Source organism: Pecten maximus, chromosome 19, assembly GCF_902652985.1.
Source record: "Pecten maximus chromosome 19, xPecMax1.1, whole genome shotgun sequence".
In the NCBI taxonomy this organism is placed as follows: Eukaryota; Metazoa; Mollusca; class Bivalvia; order Pectinida; family Pectinidae; genus Pecten; species Pecten maximus.
The window spans coordinates 29,005,793-29,030,618 of record NC_047033.1 but is presented as its reverse complement, the minus strand read 5'-3'; the positions used below and the strand labels follow the sequence as shown (position 1 = coordinate 29,030,618).

The following is a 24,826-nucleotide window of genomic DNA, read 5'->3' as shown; positions in this document are numbered from 1 at the left end:
CAATCTTTATATGGGAACTCAGGATAAATTTAGTAACTTGTGTATTAAGATCCAAACCTCAACACATTAGGATCCTCATTCAACAGATCCAAACCTCAACACATTAGGATCCTCATTCAACAGATCCAAACCTCAACACATTAGGATCCTTATTCAACAGATCCAAACCTCAACACATTAGGATCCTCATTCAACAGATCCAAACCTCAACACATCAGGATCCTCATTCAACAGATCCTGACCTCAACACATTAGGATCCTCATTAACTCTTTCTGTACTCACGACGACTACAGACGTCACAAAAACGTGCTCTTGTATCCTTCATGACGACTACACACGTCACAATTAACATGCCTTCCATCCTTTGTGACGACTCAAATCGTCATAAAACATCGCGAAAGATGTTGATATTACTTGCTGGTTTAGCATAGTCATACGAAGGAATTGACACGGAAATGATGTTTTTAAGAAATAAAAAGCGATGTAAATATTGTATTGATGGTATATTTTACGTACCAGAAGCATATTCATTCGTTAAGATTGTCTATTTCAAAGAATTCCGCCGGTTCATGCCGAGTTGTTTACATAGCTACAAAATGGCGGCCTCAAATTTACTTTCGTTTTCTGCGAGATTGTTGAGGTTTTAAACACAATAAAACAATTAAAAACGATAATATATATATAATTGAGTAACGTTTATCATCAAAATAAGTAAGAAATACGTAAAATATTTTTACACACCGAAAAAACGATGTTTTAACTGCGTGATTTCTTACACACGTGTGACACATGTGCCGATCAACATGTCATTTCCCGCGATTCTGCCTGGTGATTTCGCCGTATTTTAAAGGAAAATTTGGGTAAAAGAGTTTCCGTACTCAGTACTTGTTCCATATGATAAACTTCATTTAATATTAAGCATTATACAACAGTAAAAGATCAGTAAAAGATCGTTTTATCGACGTCTGATGTGATAGCCATATGCTCCAATACACAAAGGACCTACCCAGCATTCACTTCCGGTAGCGACCGCGAAATTTGAATGAGTACGTAAAGAGTTAAGCAGATCCAAACCTCATCACATTATAGGATCCTCATTCAACAGATCCAAACCTCAACACATTAGGATCCTCATTCAACAGATCCAAACCTCAACACATTAGGATCCTCATTCAACAGATCCAATGATCATATTTAGTAACTTGTGTATTAAGATCCAAACCTCAACACATTAGGATCCTAATTCAACAGATCAAATGATCAAACCCTTTATATCATTGCTATAAAATTCTATATACAAATTTCATTTTTATAATGTCATAAAATATTAACCAGAAGAAATATCAAAATTTGACCTTGACCTTTGCCCTTGAAATTACATGTAGAGGATCCATATTTATTACATTATCAACAATGTATAGAGCGTAATATTCACAGGGATGTGATTTTGCTATATTTTTATTTTTATATTCAAGGAAAGTGCAAAAATGAATATCCGACAAATATTTACGCTACAGAGTATACTGTATAACATAAAACATTTGTTGTCATTTTCGTGGTTGTTTTAGAACCACGAAAATAAATATTGATGTATGTATGATTGTTATATCATTATTACATGGGCTAACCACAAAAGTTTGTAACGACAAAATAATTTGAAATCACCAAACCATGAAAGAAAGTACAAATGAACATTTCTCGTTATACAGTAAATATATATGCTTGTTTATATACAAAACAATGTACAAAAGTGTCAACAAATGTAGGTGTCATTGCGTGAAATTTAATACCTATGAAATAGATACAATGACAACCACTACATGTCAGCCTTGTGAAATCAATATCTAAACTTATAGCGGAACTGGACCGGGTCGATCATCGGCAACCATGTAGCTCAGTTGGAATAGCATCCGGCTAGTGTTTGGAGGTCATGGGTTCGAACCCCGGTCTGGCCGTGCATTTTTTCACTCTTACTACAAACTTACCAACGAGTGACCTGTCGGTGGCCTTAGGGGAAGTGGCTTTCCTCGTCCAACAAGGCCAGCAGTCCGAGGGGCTTCATGAGGAACATGTCAAGTAATGGTCGATTGTCCACAAACGTGATGTCTAGTACTTCTAGGCCCTCATTCGTGTACTCTTGCTGTAAAAAAGTGTAGCTTGTAAGTTTACTACAGAATACATCACTCCAGACCCGCACACACTCTGTGTTAGATCAGTAAAAATAACACATTTTGGCAAAAAACCAGTCCCTCCATCAGATGTAGGTCAAAGGTCAAAATGTATGTCATATTTGATGTTTGACAAACTGCCTCACCTGGGTGAACACATGCTTAAAGTACGAAGTTCCAGTGATAGGAAGGGTAAGAAATAGAGCCAGGACAAGATTTTATGTAGGTTAAAGGTCAAAATGTAGGTCACAGTGACCTTATTTTGATGTCTGACACACTGCCTCACTAGGTGAACACATGCTTAAAGTATGATGATCCAGTGACAAGCAGTTTTTGAGATGGATTCCGAACAAGCCCTTTCTTTATGTAGTTCAAATGTCAAAATGTAGGTCGGCACGACAATGTTGATATCTAAAACACCACCTGACATTTTATACGTCAAAATGTAGGTCAGCACGCCCTACTTTGGTATCTGACACACTGCCTCAGCTAGGCAAACTCATGTCCCAAAGAAAGTAGTTCAAGTGACAGGTAGTGTATAAGATATAGCCCTAACAAGGGGTCCACCCCCCCCCCCCCCCCCCCTTCCCAGATTCTGGCACGGTATTACTTACCATTTCCCAGGCAAAGATGTGCTGGTTGAAATAGTATTGGATTTGCTCATTGGCAATGTTGATACACAACTGCTCAAAGGAATTGTTAGGAATGTGTTCGAAACCAAAAATGTCCAGGATTCCGATGATGTGGTTCTCTTCTTCCCTACAAAATCCAGAAATACAAAGATATGTGAATACACAGCTACGTTTCTCCTGTAATAACGCCCGGGGGCCAACACAAACATACGTTTCTCCTGTAATAACGCCCGGGGCCAACACAAACATACGTTTCTCCTGTAATACTGCCCGGGGGCCAACACATACATACGTTTCTCCTGTAATAACGCCCGGGGGCCAACACAAACATACGTTTCTCCTGTAATACTGCCCGGGGGCCAACACATACATACGTTTCTCCTGTAATACTGCCCGGGGGCCAACACAAACATACGTTTCTCCTGTAATACTGCCCGGGGGCCAACACAAACATACGTTTCTCCTTTAATACTGCCCGGGGGCCAACACAAACATACGTTTCTCCTGTAATACTGCCCGGGGGCCAACACAAACAGTACATGCATGTACATTTATTGTGAAACACTTTTTCGGATTAGTATGTAAATATAGGAATATATATCCATATCTTTAACTAGTTTTCTAAGGGATTTTAACATTTTGATGATTTACGCCTGCAGTAAAGCAAGATGATGTTAACTTTGACACAATTGTAGGGGTGTTTTTTTTTGTTTTTTTTTAACGTCCTATTAACAGCCAGGGTCATTTAAGGACGTGCCAGGTTTTGGAGGTGGAGGAAAGCCGGAGTACCCAGAGAAAAACCACCGGCCTACGGTCAGTACCTGGCAACTGCCCCACGTAGGTTTCGAACTCGCAACCCAGAGGTGGAGGGCTAGTGATAAAGTGTCGGAACACCTTAACCACTCGGCCACCGGGGTCCCCTTGTAGGGGTGTCTTATTGTAGGGTGATAAACTAGCATTTGTAGCACTAGATATGGAAGAACTTCTTTATGACAAATGTCCGGAGTGTAAGGAAGATATTGATATAGTTGTTGATATTCTGCTTACTTCTTTGTGATAAACGTCGCAGGTTTTAGCAGGGCGGTGATACGTTTGACAATATTTTACCTACTTTTTTGTAACAAATGTCCAGGGTTTTTATTAAGCAGGGCGATGATACAGATGTCAATATTCTACTTACTTTTTTGTAACAAACGTCGCGGGTTTTAGCGAGATGTTGATACGGTTGACAATATTTTACTTACTTTTTTGTAACAAATGTTGGGGTTTTTAGCAGGATGTTTTTACAGTTGACAATAATCTACTTACTTTTTTGTAACAAACGTCGCGGGTTTTTAGCGAGATGTTGATACGGTCGTCAATATTTTACTTACTTTTTTGTAACAAACTTCTGGGGTTTAAGCAGGATGTTGATACGGTTGACAATCCAGCTGAACAATCGTCCATAAAGTGCCTTGGCCATAGCATCCCGGGCGTCCAGCGCCTCTGGGACAGAGTTCCCACGAACGATAAGTTCTCCACGTGCAACCATTCCTGTGGTCGTTAGAGCCTCTACCAGTTCAACATTAGGAATTCCTAGTGTTGTGGATACTAAAGGAAAAACAAAATAAAGTAAAGATTAGTACTAGGATGATGGGTAAGTTTGTACAGGTGGGTAAGTCTGTACAGGTGGGTAAGTCTGTACAGGTGGGTAAGTCTGTAGAGGTAGGTAAGTCTGTACAGGTGGGTAAGTCTGTAGAGATGGGTAAGTCTGTAGAGATGGGTAAGTCTGTACAGGTGGGTAAGTCTGTACAGGTGGGTAAGTCTGTACAGGTGGGTAAGTCTGTAGGTAAGTTTGTACAGGTGGGTAAGTCTGTACAGGTGGGTAAGTCTGTACAGGTGGGTAAGTCTGTACAGGTGGGTAAGTCTGTACCGGTGGGTAAGTCTGTACAGGTGGGTAAGTCCGTACAGGTGGGTAAGTCTGTAGTGGTGGGTAAGTCTGTACAGGTGGGTAAGTCTGTACAGGTGGGTAAGTCTGTAGGTAAGTCTGTACAGGTGGGTAAGTCTGTACAGGTGGGTAAGTCTGTACAGGTGGGTAAGTCTGTACAGGTGGGTAAGTTTGTACAGGTGGGTAAGTCTGTACAGGTGGGTAAGTCTGTACAGGTGGGTAAGTCTGTACAGGTGGGTAAGTCTGTAGGTAAGTCTGTACAGGTGGGTAAGTCTGTACAGGTGGGTAAGTCTGTACAGGTGGGTAAGTCTGTAGGTAAGTCTGTACAGGTGGGTAAGTCTGTACAGGTGGGTAAGTCTGTACAGGTGGGTAAGTCTGTGGTGGTGGGTAAGTCTGTACAGGTGGCTAAGTCTGTACAGGTGGGTAAGTCTGTACAGGTGGGTAAGTATGTACAGGTGGGTAAGTCTGCAGACTGAGGTATGACTAATTCAATAAATACATGCCTTAAATATATATGTGTATGTGTATATGTAAACTCTATAAACTTTCTGTAAATGCTTCTTATCTAACCAATGGGGGAAGGGTGTGTCATATTTCATCTTATCTAACCAATGGGGGAAGGGTGTGTCATATTTCATCTTATCTAACCAATGGGGGAAGGGTGTGTCATATTTCATCTTATCTAACCAATGGGGGAAGGGTGTATCATATTTCACCATTATATATTGACCCTAGAGTCACTTTAATATGAGGCTCAAAATAAAACACTACATCTGGTACAGTGAGGCCTTGGAGAACTCTGATTTTATAATGAGCACACTTAGACAATTAAAACTGAAGAGGACACCCACCTGCCTCTACAAGTGGCATGTTTATAATACAACAAGCATTTCCTCCATGGCCCGTCTCCTTCTCCTCAAAGTTAACATTGCCCAGATTTAAAATTGACGAAATAATGCCACTCACTGAAGACACTTCCTGTAAACATTTAAAAACAGAAAATACATTACAACGAAAAGTAGGCTTAGTGGACATTTCTAATTCATATCTTGTGTATTATGTTTCTGTTAACATTATGTACTGTTAAATATCATATTTCTATATCAATATATAGTTTATGGTCATATTTCTATTAAAAGGATAATATATTATAATTAATTTTGCATTGTTTGTACAGAGCATGCAGCGTTCTGATTGGTTGCAATTTTTATTCATTCCTCTATGAAAATTCTGAAAATGGCATCGAAAATGTGACATCACAATACGCTGTGCCATTTACGTTGCATATTGATTTGTGAAAAAGAATCCCTAATAAGATCAATTCAACTGTACATAAAACATGTTTTAATTTTGAAAATCTTTTTCAAAAATTAATTATAAGCATTGATGTCAATCATTTTTTAGTTACATCGGGGTATGAAAAATATTTTTTTGCAAACTTTTGTAAGAATCCGCAACATAACGTTTTACACATTTATTATCATATTTCTGTTAATATCGTAATACTGTCTATTATCACAACCCTTTCAATATCAATATGTAAGAGTAATATCAGATTACCTTGAACCATCTTAAACAAATTAAACATTTACATTCAATTTGAAACAATCAGAATTTAGTTTATGTTTAAAAGTAGTTTAAACATGGCCTAGATCTGCCTCAGCCTTAAATCCATCAATTTTTTATATTGATGTTCAATGACCTTTGACCTACCTTTGGTTTAAAGCCAATGATATCAAAGCAGTGCTGGATGGCCTTGAACTTGACCCTGTTGATTGCCATGGCAGCAATATCTAATCCTTTGCTTGTGTATTCCTCAATATACCTGTGGAAACATTATCAAGGGTGAGACAACTCTGTATATATTTGTAATATCTGTTGTGATGATATTATTAGTGTATAAAGCAGCCCAATGACATGTCATCATATTTACCTGTAGGGCACATTTTCTTTGAGGAAAAACTCCATTCTCTTTTCCTCGGAGCTGAGACCATCATGGATATAGTAGAATATATGGAAGTTCTGTTCCCCTCTGTTAACATACAAAAGGCAATTCTGTAACATTTGTTTTTTAATCAATATAATTTGATTTTGTTTATTTATTGATTATTTCATATTCATCTTTTTTCTTTTTTTTTTCTTTTTCTTTTTTCATTTATTTCTTTTTTTTTGCTGTTGAAAAAAACGAGTGGATTCATTCCACACCAATTTTCCCTTGTTTTTTAGGTCACCTGAGACGAAGTCTCAGTTGACCTATTGCAATCGCCTTTTGTCCGGCGTCGTGCGTCGTGCGTCGTCCGTCGTGCGTCGTGCGTCGTAAACAATTTACATTTTCAACTTCTTCTTAAAAACTGCTGAACCAAATTCAATGAAATTTTACAGGAAGCTTCCATGGCTGAGGGTGAACCAAAATTGTGAATTATATGGTCCCCACCCCCCAGGGGCCTGAGGGGCGTGGCCAAAAAGGGTCAAATTGACTAAAACTTCAAAAATCTTCTTCTCTACTCTCAGATAAGGTGGAATCAAACACTCTTCATAGATGGAAGGGTCTTAAGGTGCTTTACCAAAATTGTGAATTTCATGACCCTGGGGTCTCATGTTTGCCCCTGGGGAGGGGGTAAACTTTGCTATAGTTTATATAGGGAAATCACATTTTTGACTATTATTTGTTGGATTTGTATTGGAATTCATTCTAACTTGTATCAAATTATCAGCATGGGAAGACACTTTGATGGTATATACATGTTGGCCCTAGTTGACCCCCAGGGGCTGGTGGGTGGGGCCAAAAAGGGTCAAATTGACAAAAATTTCAAAAATCTTCTTCTCTACTCTCAGATATGGTAGAATCAAATACTCTACATAGATGGAAGGGTCTTAAGGTGCTTTACCAAAATTGTGAATTTCATGACCCTGGGGTCTCACGTTTGCCCCTGGGGAGGGGTAAACTTTACTATAGTTTATATAGGGAAATCACATTTTTGACTATTATTTGTTGGATTTGTATTGGAATTCATTCTAACTTGTATCAAATTATCAGCGTGGGATGACAGTTTGATGGTATGTACATGTTGGCCCTAGTTGACCCCCAGGGGCTGGTAGGCGGGGCCAAAAAGGGTCAAATTGACAAAAATTTCAAAAATCTTCTTCTCTACTCTCAGATATGGTAGAATCAAATACTCTACATAGATGGAAGGATCTTAAGGTGCTTTACCAAAATTGTGAATTTCATGACCCTGGGGTCTCACGTTTGCCCCTGGGGAGGGGGTAAACTTTACTATAGTTTATATAGGGAAATCACATTTTTGACTATTATTTGTTGGATTTGTATTGGAATTCATTCTAACTTGTATCAAATTATCAGCATGAGATGACAGTTTGATGGTATGTACATGTTGGCCCTAGTTGACCCCCAGGGGCTGGTGGGCGGGGCCAAAAAGGATAAAATTTACTAAAATTTCAAAAATCTTCTGCTCTATACTCTCAGATATGTTAGAATCAAATACTCTTCATAGATGGAAGGATCTTAAGGTGCTTTACCAAAATTGTGAATTTCATGACCCTGGGGTCTCATGTTTGCCCCTGGGGAGGGGGTAAACTTTACCATAGTTTATATAGGGAAATAACATTTTTGACTATTATTTGTTGAATTTTTATTGGAATTCATTCTAACTTCGTTAACATTATCAGCTTGGGATGACAGTTTGATGGTATGTACATGTTGGCCCTGACTGACCCCCAGGGGCTGATGGGAGGGGCCAAAAAGGGTCAAATTAACAGAAATTTTAAAAATCTTCTTCTTACAGCCCATTTAAGGTAGTATTAAATACTCTTCACAGATCGAAGGGTCTTAAGGTGCTTTACCATAATTGTGAATTTCCTAGCCCTGGGGTCTCGCGTTTTCCCCATGGGAGGGGAGAAACTTTACCATAGTTATAGGGAAATCACATTTTTGACTATCATTTGTTTTATTTGTTTTTAAATTCATTCTTTCATTCAAATTTACTGAAATATTTCAAAAATCAGGTGACCGTTAAGGCCCATGGGGCTCTTGTTTTAATATACCCATATTCTGTCCTACTCATGAAATACATGTTATATTCTACAGGAAAACATTCAATATCTGCTGTATCTCAATATCAATGGCTAACTTTTCCTGCAACCACCAGTTATTGAAATCTAGCCATCTAATTCTAGGCCTCTACACAGCCAAAGTATCCTAGTCCCGAGCCACAAGCCCTACATGAGGATCCATAAGCCCTGAACAAGGAGTCACAAGCCCTAGACAAGGACCCACGAGCCCTTGACGAGGACATACAAGGCCTTGAAAAGGACCCATGGACCCTAGATGAGGGCCTACAAGCCCTGAAAGTGGACCCATGAGTACTAGATAAGGACTCACGAGCTCTAGACGAGGAGCCATGGAGATCAAGTTCTAGACCAACAACTTATAGACATGAAGCCATTAAATCCTTTGTCTAGAGTAACTGAATTCTCATAAAACATATTTCAATCAAATTGTTGAAAAGTAAACACATGAACCGTGTGAACAAGTTTATTACAACAAATCTGACCACTTACCTTGCTTGTGATATGACTCTGGACTTTTCCAGGAGGTACTCTGTGATTTTAGCTGAAACACAAAGTTTAATGTCATGTTAACTACACTAAGAACAAGTTAATGAACATTGTCATCAATAAATAAATACACAACTGTATGTGAAATGAAGTGACACACATAAACAAGTGGTTGTTATAGAAAAGGCTGATTATGGTGTATACAGATTACAGATCCTCACTTACACATACCTCACAGTATCAAAACTTAACAAAGGGCCATAACTCTACATATAGTAGTAGGGAGATTACAGATCCTCACTTACACATACCCCACAGTATCAAAACTTAACAAAGGGCCATAACTCTACATATAGGAGTAGTAGGGAGGTTACAGATCCTCACTTACATATACCTCACAGTATCAAAACTTAACAAAGGGCCATAACTCTATATATAGTAGTAGGGAGATTACAGATCCTCACTTACACATACCCAACACTATCAAAACTTAACAAAGGGCCATAACTCTATATATAGTAGTAGGGAGATTACAGATCCTCACTTACACATACCCCACAGTATCAAAACTTAACAAAGGGCCATAACTCTACATATAGTAGTAGGGAGATTACAGATCCTCACTTACACATACCTTACAGTATCAAAACATAACAAAGGGCCATAACTCTATATATAGGAGTAGGGAGATTACAGATCCTCACTTACACATACCCCACAGTATCAAAACTTAACAAAGGGCCATAACTCTACATATAGGAGCAGTAGGGAGATTACAGATCCTCACTTACACATACCTCACAGTATCAAAACTTAACAAAGGGCCATAACTCTACATATAGTAGTAGGGAGATTACAGATCCTCACTTACACATACCTCACAGTATCAAAACTTAACAAAGGGCCATAACTCTACATATAGTAGTAGGGAGATTACAGATCCTCACTTACACATACCTTACAGTATCAAAACTTAACAAAGGGCCATAACTCTACATATAGTAGTAGTAGTAGGGAGATTACAGATCCTCATTTACACATACCTCACAGTATCAAAACTTAACAAAGGGCCATAACTCTACATATAGTAGTAGTAGTAGGGAGATTACAGATCCTCATTTACACATACCTTACAGTATCAAAACTTAACAAAGGGCCATAACTCTACATATAGGAGTAGTAGGGAGATTACAGATCCTCACTTACACATACCTCACAGTATCAAAACTGAACAAAGGGCCATAACTCTACATATAGGAGTAGGGAGATTACAGATCCACACTTACACATACCCCGACAGTATCAAAACTTAACAAAGGGCCATAACTCTACATATAGGAGTAGTAGGGTGATTACAGATCCTCACTTACACATACCTCACCGTATCAAAACTTAACAAAGGGCCATAACTCTATATATAGGAGAAGTAGGGAGATTACAGATCCTCACTTACACATACATCACAGTATCAAAACTTAACAAAGGGCCATAACTCTATATATAGTAGTAGGGAGATTACAGATCCTCACTTACACATACCTCACAGTATCAAAACTTAACAAAGGGCCATAACTCTACATATAGTAGTAGTAGGGAGATTACAGATCCTCACTTACACATACCCCACAGTATCAAAACTTAACAAAGGGCCATAACTCTACATATAGGAGAAGTAGGGAAATTACAGATCCTCACTTACACATACCTCACAGTATCAAAACTTAACAAAGGGCCATAACTCTACATATAGGAGCAGGGAGATTACAGATCCCCACTTACACATACCTCACAGTATCAAAACTTAACAAAGGGCCATAACTCTACATATAGGAGTAGTAGGGAGATTACAGATCCTCACTTACACATACCCAACAGTATCAAAACTTAACAAAGGGCCATAACTCTACATATAGGAGTAGTAGGGAGATTACAGATCCTCACTTACACATACCTCACAGTATCAAAACTTAACAAAGGGCCATAACTCTACATATAGGAGAAGTAGACCTTACATCAGTAGGTGGCGCTCATGCTGGCATCCCTATACATATGCATGCATTGCAAACTTATATCAATATTTAATTATTAAAGAGAACATGTGACAAATTCATAAGAATGAGTAAAGTTCAATTGAGAGCAGACTTTCACAGAGTAACAATATTTTTTGAAAGGGATAATTCAAAGAGTTTAATATTATGAAGTATTTTTTCAAAAAATCTTTTTATGAATTATTGGAATATTTTGGAAATTTGGTCCCTGCTTGTTACACCTGAAACTTAATCAGGACGGGTTATTCTAGTGAAAATTTGCCACCTCAACAAGTGAATAATCTTCAAGGAATTGTAAAGTTAAAAGTTTCTGCTTCACTTACAATATTTCAGCAAGCAAAAGAGAGTGTATAATCTTTTTAAGGACAATGCTGTATATTATAATACTGTATCAATACATGAAAAACAGGCTGTACAAAGTATGTGACATTGGCATGAGACTGAATAAAGGGCCATAACTCTTCATTCTTCATACCTCCTACAACAGTGCCACTAATTGTGAAGAACATCTCCAGGTATTTCCCGAAGCGACTAGAGTTATCGTTGATAACAGTCTTGGCGTTACCAAAGGCCTCCATCAGAGGATTCACCTGCAGTATCCGCTCCTCCAGGGTTCTGTTGCCAGCCTGTCATAAACAAGATATCATCATGGTTACTATCACAAACAGTAAATGGTTGTCATGGTTACGGTCATAAACAACAAATGGTTGTCATGGTCACTGTCACAAACTAGATATTATCATCATGGGTAACTGTCATAAACAACAAATGGTTGCCATGGTTACTGTCATAAACAACAAATGGTTGTCATGGTTACTGTCATAAACAACAAATGGTTGTTATGGTTACAGTCATAAACGGCAAATTGTTGTCATGGTCACTGTCACAAACAAGATATCATCATCATGGTTACTGGGACAAACAGCAAGTGGTTGTCATGGTTACTGCCACAAACAACCAATCGTCATAGTTACTATCACAAACAAATCATCATCATGGTTACTGTCACAAAACACAAATCATCATTCTTACTGTCAAAACAACATATGGTTGACACACAGAAAAAATAAATTATACCATATTATAAGATCATATACATTAGAGTAGACAACATGACAGTGCACTGTTAAATCTAGGGTCAAGCTGGAAATGTAATTTACAGAACATAATGTATCATCATTTTGATTTCTGTCATTTTATTCCTCTGAGAAACAAAACTTTGCAATAATTGCAAATATTTAATATATTATTACAGAAATCTGGAAAGCAGACCTTGCCAAGCTGCGTGAGTTGTTGGACCATGAGGTTGGCACTCTCCGTCTTGCCTGCTCCAGATTCACCACTGATTACGATACACTACAAGATGAAAATCTGACTGGTGAGTTAAAGTAGTTTCCTCCTCAAATACAAGGATAACAACAAAATACATCCTAGGTTTACACTCTAGCTATAAATAGCTTCTAAACACAAAATTAAACAACTTTATATTTGAAAAAAAATGGCTAACTATCCATTCAATTAGATCTGCAGTAATCATAGTATATGTACCTAATTTTCCTGTCAACAGCCATATTCACTTTCTCAAACTATGTATTTTAAATTTTAAGCATGGAAAACATTATTTTCTGTATTTGTTGGGTTTTTTCATACAAAAGAGTTCGACAACAGGGGAGATAACTGACCTGGTGCTTTTTGTAGTGCATCATCATCTGGAATGACTGATCAGCCACGGCGTATATGTGAGGGGGGTTGGCATCCTTAGCGGCGTTCATGTACATTTTAGAATACTGCAAATCAGTAAAGGAGTCATTGTATAGGGTCAGACCTTAAAACAACATCAGTGTCAGACTAGTAGCAAACATACATTTTTTTGATTTTTTTTTTAACTGTTCTGGAGTGTGGCCACTGTATAGACTTTGTGACCCCTGAACAGACATTGTGGCCACTGTACAGACCTTGTGGCCACTGTAGAGACCTTGTGGCCACTGTACAGACATTGTGGCCACTGTACAGACCTTGTGGCCACTGTACAGACCTTGTGACCCCTGTAGAGACCTTGTGGCCACGGTACAGACCTTGTGGCCACTGTACAGACCTTGTGGCCACGGTACAGACCTTGTGGCCACTGTACAGACCTTGTGGCCACTGTGGAGACCTTGTGGCCACGGTACAGACCTTGTGGCCACCAGACCTTGTGGCCACTGTACAGACCTTGTGGCCACTGTAGAGACCTTGTGGCCACGGTACAGACCTTGTGGCCACGGTACAGACCTTGTGGCCACTGTACAGACCTTGTGGCCACTGTACAGACCTTGTGGCCACTGTAGAGACCTTGTGACCCCTGTAGAGAACTTGTGGCCACTGTAAAGACCTTGTGGCCACTGTAGAGACCTTGTGGCCACTGTACAGACCTTGTGGCCACTGAAGAGACCTTGTGTCCACTGTACAGACCTTGTGGCACATGTACAGACCTTGTGGCCACTGTACAGACATTGTGGCCACTGTACAGACCTTGTGACCCCTGTAGAGAACTTGTGGCTACTGTACAGACATTGTGGCCACTGTACAGACAATGAGGCCACTGTACATACCTTGTGGCCACTGTACAGACCTTGTGGCTACTGTACAGACCTTGTGGCCACTGTACAGACATTGTGGTCACTGTAGACCTTGTGGCCACTGTACAGACATTGTGGCCACTGTAGAGACCTTGTGACCCCTGTAGAGACCTTGTGGCCACTGTACAGATATTGTGGCCACTGTACAGATATTGTGGCCACTGTACAGACCTTGTGGCACATGTACAGACCTTGTGGCCACTGTACAGACCTTGTTGCCATTGTACAAACCTTGTAGCCACTGTACAGACCTTGTGGCCACTGAAGAGACCTTGTGGCCACTGTAGAGACCTTGTGGCCACTGTACAGACATTGTGGCCACTGTACATACCTTGTGGCCACTGTAGAGAACTTGTGGCCACTGAAGAGACCTTGTGGCCACTGTACAGACATTGTGGCCACTGTACAGACCTTGTGGCCACTGAAGAGACCTTGTGGCCACTGTACATACCTTGTGGCCACTGTAGAGAACTTGTGGCCACTGTAGAGAACTTGGGCCTTTAAAGGTGAAGAAGACAGCGCTACAGCTCTATTGTCTATATATTATCTGGTAGGAAGTTAGACGAGTCCCACTTATACCAATAGACAAATATACACAGAAAGCAATCCACAAATCATTTAAGCATTCAACATCATTTTTATGTTAATTACCCTAAATTCACAAAAAAAAAGTCAGTGTAAATGTCATGATGTGTCAAAATCATGATTATATTATCCTTCATCATGTAAAAAATCTCTCTTTCTTGCAATTCTTCAGATTACATTAACCTGATTACCTCGTCATTGTAGATGTTGATGGGCTGAAATGGATTAACAGCCAATAGAATGTCACCGATGTAGGTGTAGATGTCCTCGTTCTCATAGCGACTACGCAACTGAGATACAATCACTCCCTGTAAACAAAAACAAAAAACAATCACTCCCAGGGACTCTTGACTTGACCTCTGACTTTGCTTGACCCCTAACATTAGTTGAAATCTGACCTTGTTTGACATCTCACATTAGTTGACATCTAACCATGTTTGACCCCTAATATAATTTGACATCTGACCTTGTTTGACCTCTTCCATTAGTTGAACTCTAACTTTGTTTGACCTTTAACATTAGTTGACATCTGCCCTTATTTATACTCATACAATTTTTTTATACCAGATTAAAACTGACCTCATCAAGGATTTCTAGAGTTGCGAGATCTTCAGTGGATTTCACCGTATCCCCTCGTTTGGACTTTCGATGAGACTTTGGACGCCCCTTCTTCACGGTGACATCTGGTTGGTGTACGGTCTGATCCATACTGGAGGTCAGGTCATGGAGCTTCTTCTGGTACTAAAACAATGACCAGAGAACAATTGATTACAGACAGATGAAACTAGAACTGCCGCCAGGATGGCTGACTAATACCCCCGCAATCTGCACGAGTCAATGATGAATTGGAACTGTTAATTAGAGGCTAACTAAGATAACCCAGTAATATAGTGACCAGTTGCAATAGCAACCATAATTTTGAGAAAAAGAAAGTGGCATGCACATCTACACATGGTCCTCTATATTTGTGTGAAGTTTCATTGAAATCGGCCCCTCAGTTTAGGAGGAGTTGTCCGGACAAACTTGGAAGTTATGATTCTTATTGGAAAACCTGTTTATAGTGACCAGTTGCCATAGCAACCATAATTTTGAGAAAAAGAAAGTGGCATGCACATCTACACATGATCATTAATATGTGTGTGAAGTTTAATTGGAATTGGCCCATCGGTTTAGGAGGAGTTGTCCAGACAAAATGTGCCTACAGACAGATGGACGGACGGACGGACAGACAACCTGATTCCAGTATACCCCCTAACTTCGTTGCGGGGGTATAATAATAGTATTGAAGGCTGAACATCACTTTAACACTGCAATATAAGAAACTGAAATAAAATAAATAAAATTTGAGAACATTTCTTTGAAATTCCCAATTGAGAGATTTTGAGGGACAAATTTTAAGTTTCAGAAATCAACCACTTTTTTACACTAAATCTATGACAGGATTTAGATGATATCTTCACAAGCTTAGCAAGCACACAGCTAGTTAATGATTAATCCTCGAACCCCTTACTAAGACCATGTTGAGCGGGGATGTAAACTTTAGCGGAGATATCTATTAAACCATACAAATTTTATTTCAGGATATTTAAAGGGGGCATAACTCCAAAAAATAACAAGAACAAGGCATCACAAACGATACAAATCCCCTCGCGTGCTAACACATGAACTCTGACGCAAAATGGGGGGTGGGGTTATTGCAGGACATTGAAATAACATCAGTTGTCATTTGCACTGAACTGCAATAGACATGGATGGGCTTATTATCAGGCATGGGCTATCGAGGTATTGCCATGCTGGACCAATATATGAAATTTGGTCAGGATCCATTCAAAAATGAAGTCACAACAACGCAGTCAAAGATTTTCTATAAATAGTAACGGTGACATTGACCTTAATCTTGGCGCCCTGAAACACGAACTTGTTTGAGGTATATTGCCATGCTTGACACATATATGAAGTTTGGTCAGGATCCGTTTAGAAATGAAGTTGCAAGAGTGCTGACAAAGATTTTCTATAAATAGTAACGGTGACCTTGACCTTGACCTTGGCACCCTGAAACAGGAACTCGTTCGAGGTATTCCCATGCTGGACCCATATATGAAGTTTGGTCAGAATCCGTTCAAAAATGAAGTCTCAAGAGCGCTGACAAAAAGTGAACATACGTACGTACGTACGAACGGAACGCTATATCCCCTCCCCGACTTTCGTCGCGAGGGGATAATTATACATAGAATGAGGTAATTTCTAAGGATATCAACATTAATTCTCTTTCATTAATTCAACAAATTAAATTTTGTCACCTTGATTCAAGTGTACCCTATATTATTGTGGTGAGAACAGTGGGAGACAGGGAAAGAGTATTCATCAGCTAACCCAACCTAATGTAGGTAAAAATGTAGGTCAGAGTGACCTATTTTGGATAAATCACACAAAACTTAACTCATTGCTCAGCGGTAAGTAGTGTAGGATATAGAACCCAGACATGATAATATTGGAAGGCTGGACACAAAGTAAAACTAGTCCCTCTCACATCCCTTGTAGTTTCTTCAACAGCAATATTACAGAGCTGCATAGGTTTTAGTATCAAAATAAGCATGAATCGTAATCGTTAGTGAAGGTAAAACTTACAACACTTGATTCGGCAGCGACTTGACTTATAAAGGGGTGATTCAGCAACTCACTAGCCTGGGGTCGAAGTTCAAAGTCCTTTATAAGGCACCTGTAACAATCAAAATCATTCTTCATTTATATTTTTATTATGAACTTAATTCAAAGCAGATAAAACTATCAAGACTCAAGGGAAATAACTCCCAAACCAAAGGCAATTTCAGGGGAAATAACTCCCAAACTAAAGGCGATTTCAGGGGAAATAACTCCCAAACTAAAGGCAATTTCAGGGGAAATAACTCCCAAACCAAAGGCAATTTCAGGGGAAATAACTCCCAAACCAAAGGCAATTTCAGGAAAAATAACTCCCAAACCAAAGGCAATTTCAGGGGAAACAACTCCCAAACCAAAGGCAATTTCAGGGGAAATAACTCCCAAACCAAAGGCAATTTCAGGGGAAATAACTCCCAAACCAAATACAATTTCAGGGGAAATAACTCCCAAACCAAAAGCAATTTCAGGGGAAACAACTCAGATTAGAGGTAATTACTCCACAATTTAAAAAGTATTAGAATTAGAATTTCAGTGTTATTGACATTAGTTTCTATAAATAGTAACAATGATCTTGACGTTTGATTACTGAAACATGACCTCTGAAATCTGGCTGATTCTCATGCTAGACATGTACAATAAGTTTTATTAAAATCAATTAGAAAAGAAACTGATATATTGATGATAACAATGAACCCTAGAACAATACATTCTGTAATGTCAGGTAACTAAGTATGTAATGAGACGATCCAGCTATAGAATGACTCTACATTCTATCAGTAAATCCTATTAGGAGAGAAGCTAGTCTCCATGGAAACATAAATGGGTTTTACTTCCAGAGGAGCTCCATTACTTGAGAGATGATATGCATCAGATTACAAACTAAGTTGATTAAGATTCACCTAGCTAAAAGGAACAGTAAAGTACAACAGTATTGTCATCTACCTCATTATAATGAGGCTGTTATACAGTAAATCTTGATAAAACGCCATAGATTTATATAAATTAAACCTCATTATAATGAGGCTGTTATACAGTAAATCTTGATAAAACGCCATAGATTTATACACAATTAAACCTTATTATAATGAGGTTGTTATACAGTAAATCTTGATAAAACGCCATAGATTTATATAAATTAAACCTTATTATAATGAGGTTGTTATACAGTAAATCTTGATAAAACACCATAGATTTATACACAATTAAACCTCATTATAATGAGGCTGTTATACAGTAAACCTTGATAAAACGCCATAGATTTATATAAATTAAACCTTATTATAATGAGGTTGTTATACAGTAAATCTTGATAAAATGTTAGATTAATATACAGTAAACTCTCATTATAATGGCCAAGAGCGTTATACAGTAAATCTTGATAAAACGCCATAGATTTATACACAATTAAACCTTATTATAATGAGGTTGTTATACAGTAAATCTTGATAAAATGTTAGATTAATATACAGTAAACTCTCATTATAACGGCCAAGATCATTATACAGTAAATCTTGATAAAATGTCAGATTAATATACAGAAACTCTCATTATAATGCCACAGGCTGTCGTAACAAAAATCTTGATAAAATACCACAGATTTATATACAGCTAAACCCTTCTTACTATACAGTATAAACGTCAATATAATGCCCCTAATTTGATTCTTCCTTGACTTCAATGAAACCATGATGTCCTTTATTTGCCTTCATTAAATGTTTTTTCAATAAATTTCAAAATTAAATTTCAATGGACATACACATCATCAAGGGAGGTCACTCTGCAGACCAGCATTAAGTTTGTGATAAAAAACAACCAAAGCAGACTTACTTTGAGATGAAATCGTTGAACTCGTTTGACCACTGGTCAGGTTTGGACAAAGTTGGTGTCGGATTTCTGAAACAGAAGAATGCTACTCCTAAAAAAAACCTCAAAGAAATTTTACATGTTCAAACCAATTAATTAGAAAATAAACAAGCTCTTCTGTTTCTAGGATTTTTGTTGACACTAATATGGACTACGCAAGTGTTCTTTTAATGTTATGCATTAAAACGGTTCTCCAGACAATTTGTTCTATTTCTTTGGAGTATTAATCATCCGATCAACAGCTTGAGGCAAAGTCTCCTTGTAGTAGATGGTGACTACCTTACTAAACTTCTTTTAGGATTCTGAATACATGCTATGCAGAGTAAATGGGGTAAAGGAGTCTCCTTGTAGTAGCTGCTGGCTACTTCATTAAACTACATAAAGTAGGTCAGACACAAGTCAGACATGTAGTAGCTGGTGACCACCACACTAATCAACATACAGGATATCAGATACATGCTATCCAGAGTAATTGGGTTAACTCATTCACCCCTAAAGACACATTTGAACTCTTCCAATTCAAACATTGGAGTAGTTCATTACGATACTTCAGGGGTGAATGAGTTAAAGGAATATCCTTGTAGTAGCTGGTGGATACCTAACTAAACTAAAGAAAGTAGGCCAGACATATGCTATCAGTAGTGATTTGGGTAAAGGAGTCCGCAGTAGGTTGCTACTTCATTTAACACATAAAGGAGGCCTGCCAAATGCTATATAGGGTAATTGTGAGAAAGTGTCTTGCCGAAGGTCACAGCTTTTGCGGTACAGAACAGTTTGAGTTTTTAAGGAAAAACAAACCTCCCCTGTAGGAATTAAGCACTAACCCGGGGTGCATCTACACCTGAGGTTGCTTTTTTTTATGTTCTACTCAGTGAGCTTTTGTGATCCTCCTATAACCTATTACTACAATAATGTACAGCTTCCTGATCAATAAGATAAAACATCTACTTACCTTGGAATTTTGAAGAGAGCTCTCATTGGATGAAGATCAGCCAATGGGGGCTCTCCATCAGCTAGCTCAATGGCTGTGATTCCCAGAGACCAGATATCGCAGCGAAGATCATAGTTGTACTCTAGTTGTCGTTCACAAGCTACAACCTGTAACACAGGAAAATGGAAACACTGTTAAATGAGCTCACTATATTATAACCTGAAACACAGGAAAAACCAAACACTGATTAATGAGCTCACTCAATATAACATGTAACACAGGAAAAAGGAAAACTGTTTAATGAGCTCACTCACTATAACATGTAAAACAGGAAAAAGGAAAACTGTTTAATGAGTTCACTCACTCACTATAACCTGTAACACAGGAAAAATGAAACACTTTTAAATGAGCTCACTCACTATAACATGTAAAACAGGAAAATGGAAACACTTTTTAATAAGCTCACTCACTATAAACTGTTACAGAGGAAAAATGAAATACTGTTTGATGAGCTCACCCACTATAACATGTAAAACAGGAAAAAGGAAACACTTTTTAATGAGCTCACTCACTATAAACTGTTACACAGGAAAAATGAAACACTGTTAAATGAGCTCACTCACTATAACATGTAAAACAGGAAAATGGAAACACTGTTTAATAAGCTCACTCACTATAAACTGTTACACAGGAAAAATGAAATACTGTTTGATGAGCTCACTCACTAATACATGTAAAACAGGAAAATGGAAACAGTGTTTAATTAGCTCACTCACTATACCATAACCTGAAACACATGTAAAACAAAACACTGTTTAATGAGCTCACTCACTATAACCTGTAACACAGGGAAAAGGAAACACTGTTTAATGAGCTCACTCACTATACTATAATTTGTAACACAGGAAAAAGGAAACACTGTTTAATGAGCTCACTCAATATAACATGTAAAACAGGAAAATGGAAACACTGCTTAATAAGCTCACTCACTTTAACCTGTAACACAGGAAAAAAGAAGCACTTTTTAATGAGCTCACTCACTATAAACTGTTACACAGGAAAAATGAAATACTGTTTAATGAGCTCACTCACTATAACATGTAAAACAGGAAATAGGAAACACTGTTTCATGCTAGAAAATTCAAGTACACAAACCATTTATTTCAATTTTCAACATTAACAATGTTTTACTGTACACACAAACCAAAATATCTGTCTAGACAAACAAGGTTCTAGTTTGTACACACAAACAAAAGTGTCCAGACTAAAAATGTTCTACTGTTCACACAAACTAAATGTCCAGACTGACAAGGTTCTACTGTACACACAAACCAAAGTATCCAGACTAACAAGGTTCTACTGTACACACAAACCAAAGTGTCCAGACTAACAAGGTTCTAATGTACACACAAACCAAAGTATCCAGACTAACAAGGTTCTACTGTACACACAAACCAAAGTATCCATACTAACAAGGTTCTACTGTAAACACAAACCAAAGTGTCCAGACTAACAAGGTTCTACTGTAAACACAGACCAAAGTGTCCAGACTAACAAGGTTCTACTGTACACACAAACCAAAGTGTCCAGACTAACAAGGTTCTACTGTAAACACAAACCAAAGTGTCCAGACTAACAAGGTTCTACTGTACACACAAACCAAAGTGTCCACACTAACAAGGTTCTACTGTAAACACAAACCAAAGTGTCCACACTAACAAGGTTATACTGTACACACAAACCAAAGTGTCCAGACTAACAAGGTTCTACTGTAAACACAAACCAAAGTGTCCAGACTAACAAGGTTCTACTGTACACACAAACCAAAGTGTCCAGACTAACAAGGTTCTACTGTAAACACAAACCAAAGTGTCCAGACTAACATGGTTCTACTGTACACACAAACCAAAGTGTCCAGACTAACAAGGTTCTACTGTACACACAATGAAAATTTTCTAGTTTGTCAAGGTTATCCTGAACATATGAACTAAATAGTCCAGACTTAATAAGTTCTATTGTACACACAATCCACAATGTCCTGACTTACAAAGTCCCTCTGCCAACACGTCATTCATGTATGAAAAAAACATTTCCAAAAGCTCAAAACAAAGACACATACTTTATCATTTCATTAACTGACTTCAATATTCAGGTATTAATTCCTTAATAACTTGAAACTGATATTAATAGCAGAAGCTTTAAGTGATTACTTACCTAAACAAGGAATATGTTTTATAATTTCCAGGTAATATTAGCCTCACTCCTACACGCAGAGAGACAGAAAATGTCAGGATTCTCGCGGTATTAAGCTCCGGCTAATATTATAACAAGAGGTTTACAGGTTTAAGGTCTATCATCAATGTTCTGTCCATACAAAATGATTTTTTTTTAGGAATATTATGTCGTAACATTAACAGTAGGATGTCAGGCCTTCACCCCATGAGCCATGTAAACACATTTAACTTCTTACGGTAAATGCTTTAAACCTTTGATAGGATATTTATTGTATGATTATTATGAGGTATATTTATAAGATGCAGCAGGGAGATGTCAGAGCTTCACCCCTGGAGCCACCAACAGTTTTTATTTACTTACGGTAAATGCTTTAAAACTATGATAGGAATTTTATGCTGGACAATTATTATAAGGCTCGATTTTGCAACGTGCTGTCAACTGCTATGGTCATTTAAGAATGGATTTTTTATGAGTTATATATAACTATGTAATGAATATGCCCAATGGCCAGTTGAAGACTAGATAAAAATATCTGTAAGACATAAATGCCCCCACTCCTAATGAAACAAATATCTGTGATCACAGTCCATAAAGAAACAACAACGTTAGTACATTGAAAGTATGTACAAGTGAAGTCAATCTCCAAGGTTACTCTCCCACTTCAGATATGTTACGTGTTTCATAAAATATCTGGTACACAATTTTTTTATTGCATTAGTGGTCAACTTGACCTTTTTACCTTGAATGATGACCATCAAAATAAGTTCAGATGTAGAATTAAAATATGAATCAAATTGCTGATTAGGATTTGGACAAAATAGGATGCAGCACCGGAACACATTGGCCAGATATCGGTGACACTACCACACTATACCCTTCATCTAAATGACAGAACTACATCACACATAGGCGAGACTGAAAAACAACTTCAAAACAAAAATTCAGGATTCCTAGACAGTTATGACTGAGAAACTGTTAACCTACATGTAACCTCAAGTGTGACAAACAGACAGACAGAAATATAACAAATATATAGGTAAAAACATACCCAGCTTTTTGATGATTGGAAATAAAATCACTGCAGATAAAACAGTGGAATGGCCACTTTTAGAGGTAGAAACATACCGCTTCATGGATATAAAATCACTGCAGACGAAAAAGTAGACTAGCCACCTGTCTATAAAATATTAAATTTATAAATTAAATTGAGGTTTATGATTTCGGTCTCGAGGATATGTGAGATTTTAAGTTTCAAACTAGGGGGAGATAATCTAGTAGAAGAATTTAGTGGAGCTATTCTGACAAAAAACTTAGGGTCTAGTGAAAAGGACAGAAAGTATATAAACACCAGTCTAGTGAAAAGGACAGAAGAATTTATAAACAATTATCAGTTTTCTTGGATATCTACCGCACTGTTGGCTTTGCTGCCAGATTCCAAACCAGATGTAATTAAGAGATGACTCTACAGGAAGATATTTTTCAGATCTGGTACAAATTAAAATCACTCTCAGCTCCAGATGGCTGTATGAGAAGACAAGCACACATTTACTACATTACAATAATGTAATATTGATGTTTGGTATAATGAGGTAACACCAACACATACACACCCTACAAATATGCTTATAACCTCACACCTCTTTACCCACTCACATCTGGCTACAAAATTTTCTACATTTTACGGCACAATCAGTTTCTCGTAAAAATCATCGCCACACAAACACACATACATTATAACCCAAGCATGCTTTACACATATTGTGTATAAAACATAAGGCAGAGGGTTGCACCATTTCTGAAAAGACAGAATTATTTTCTTGTTGAAGGTCAAAAAGCTCACCATTTTCGTGTAGCACAAAAACCTTGAAAAGTTATCTAACAGTTAATACAGAGAGTAAATTGCATCAGTTGTGATATTTATATACAGCTTGTCCTTGTTGGACTGATCTGATTTTTAAAGTCACATAACACAGCGGTATCACTTTATTTGAGCCAAGTCAGCCATGTTTTCTGAGGTATCACTTTTCACAGTGATCACTGAGCCATGATTTTTGAGTCATGTTACCTATATCTACATCTTTTGTAAAAGTTTACTTGGAGTTAATAAATCTACATGTAATGATTTTCTTTATTTGGAGTTGGGCAGATTCCCATTATATATTATCAGGAAACTAAAAATTTTTAAGTATTGGCTTAAACTGAAAAGTACTTCAAATTGTATATTAAAAGCATGTTTGGAACAGAGAATTGAGTCGAATGATGAATGGATAATTAACATTGTAAATGAACTTGATAAAGTAGGACTTTCTTATCTCTGGCATGATACTGCAACTGATTGTTATACTTATAGTGTTATAGAAAATAGAATTAAGGATGTGTATCAGCAAGAAATCATTAATAGAATTAATGCTACATCACGAGGTGTAGTATATAAACATTTAGTCGATAATTTTTGTTTACAATTTTATCTAAGTAAGCCCATTGATAGTATTTATAAAAAGTGTCTAGCTAAATTAAGACTTTCGTCACATAATTTAAATATAGAGTATGGCAGAAAACATAATGTTCCTAGGGCTAACAGA

At 37.7% G+C, this 24,826-nt stretch overlaps 1 protein-coding gene across 1 annotated transcript in view; it reads right to left on the bottom strand.

The window, feature by feature from the left end:
- The window catches only part of LOC117317311 (myosin-IIIb-like), a 143,231-nt gene that overhangs the window by 57,783 nt on the left and 60,622 nt on the right, over window positions 1-24,826 (bottom strand). The window contains 16 exon segments of the mRNA XM_033872100.1: window positions 1,987-2,014; window positions 2,016-2,141; window positions 2,784-2,928; window positions 4,175-4,391; window positions 5,580-5,706; window positions 6,442-6,553; window positions 6,662-6,760; window positions 9,307-9,358; window positions 11,827-11,977; window positions 12,624-12,707; window positions 13,034-13,138; window positions 14,746-14,862; window positions 15,134-15,295; window positions 17,183-17,273; window positions 19,043-19,108; window positions 20,031-20,176. Coding sequence (XP_033727991.1) covers window positions 1,987-2,014; window positions 2,016-2,141; window positions 2,784-2,928; window positions 4,175-4,391; window positions 5,580-5,706; window positions 6,442-6,553; window positions 6,662-6,760; window positions 9,307-9,358; window positions 11,827-11,977; window positions 12,624-12,707; window positions 13,034-13,138; window positions 14,746-14,862; window positions 15,134-15,295; window positions 17,183-17,273; window positions 19,043-19,108; window positions 20,031-20,176 — 1,828 coding nt within the window.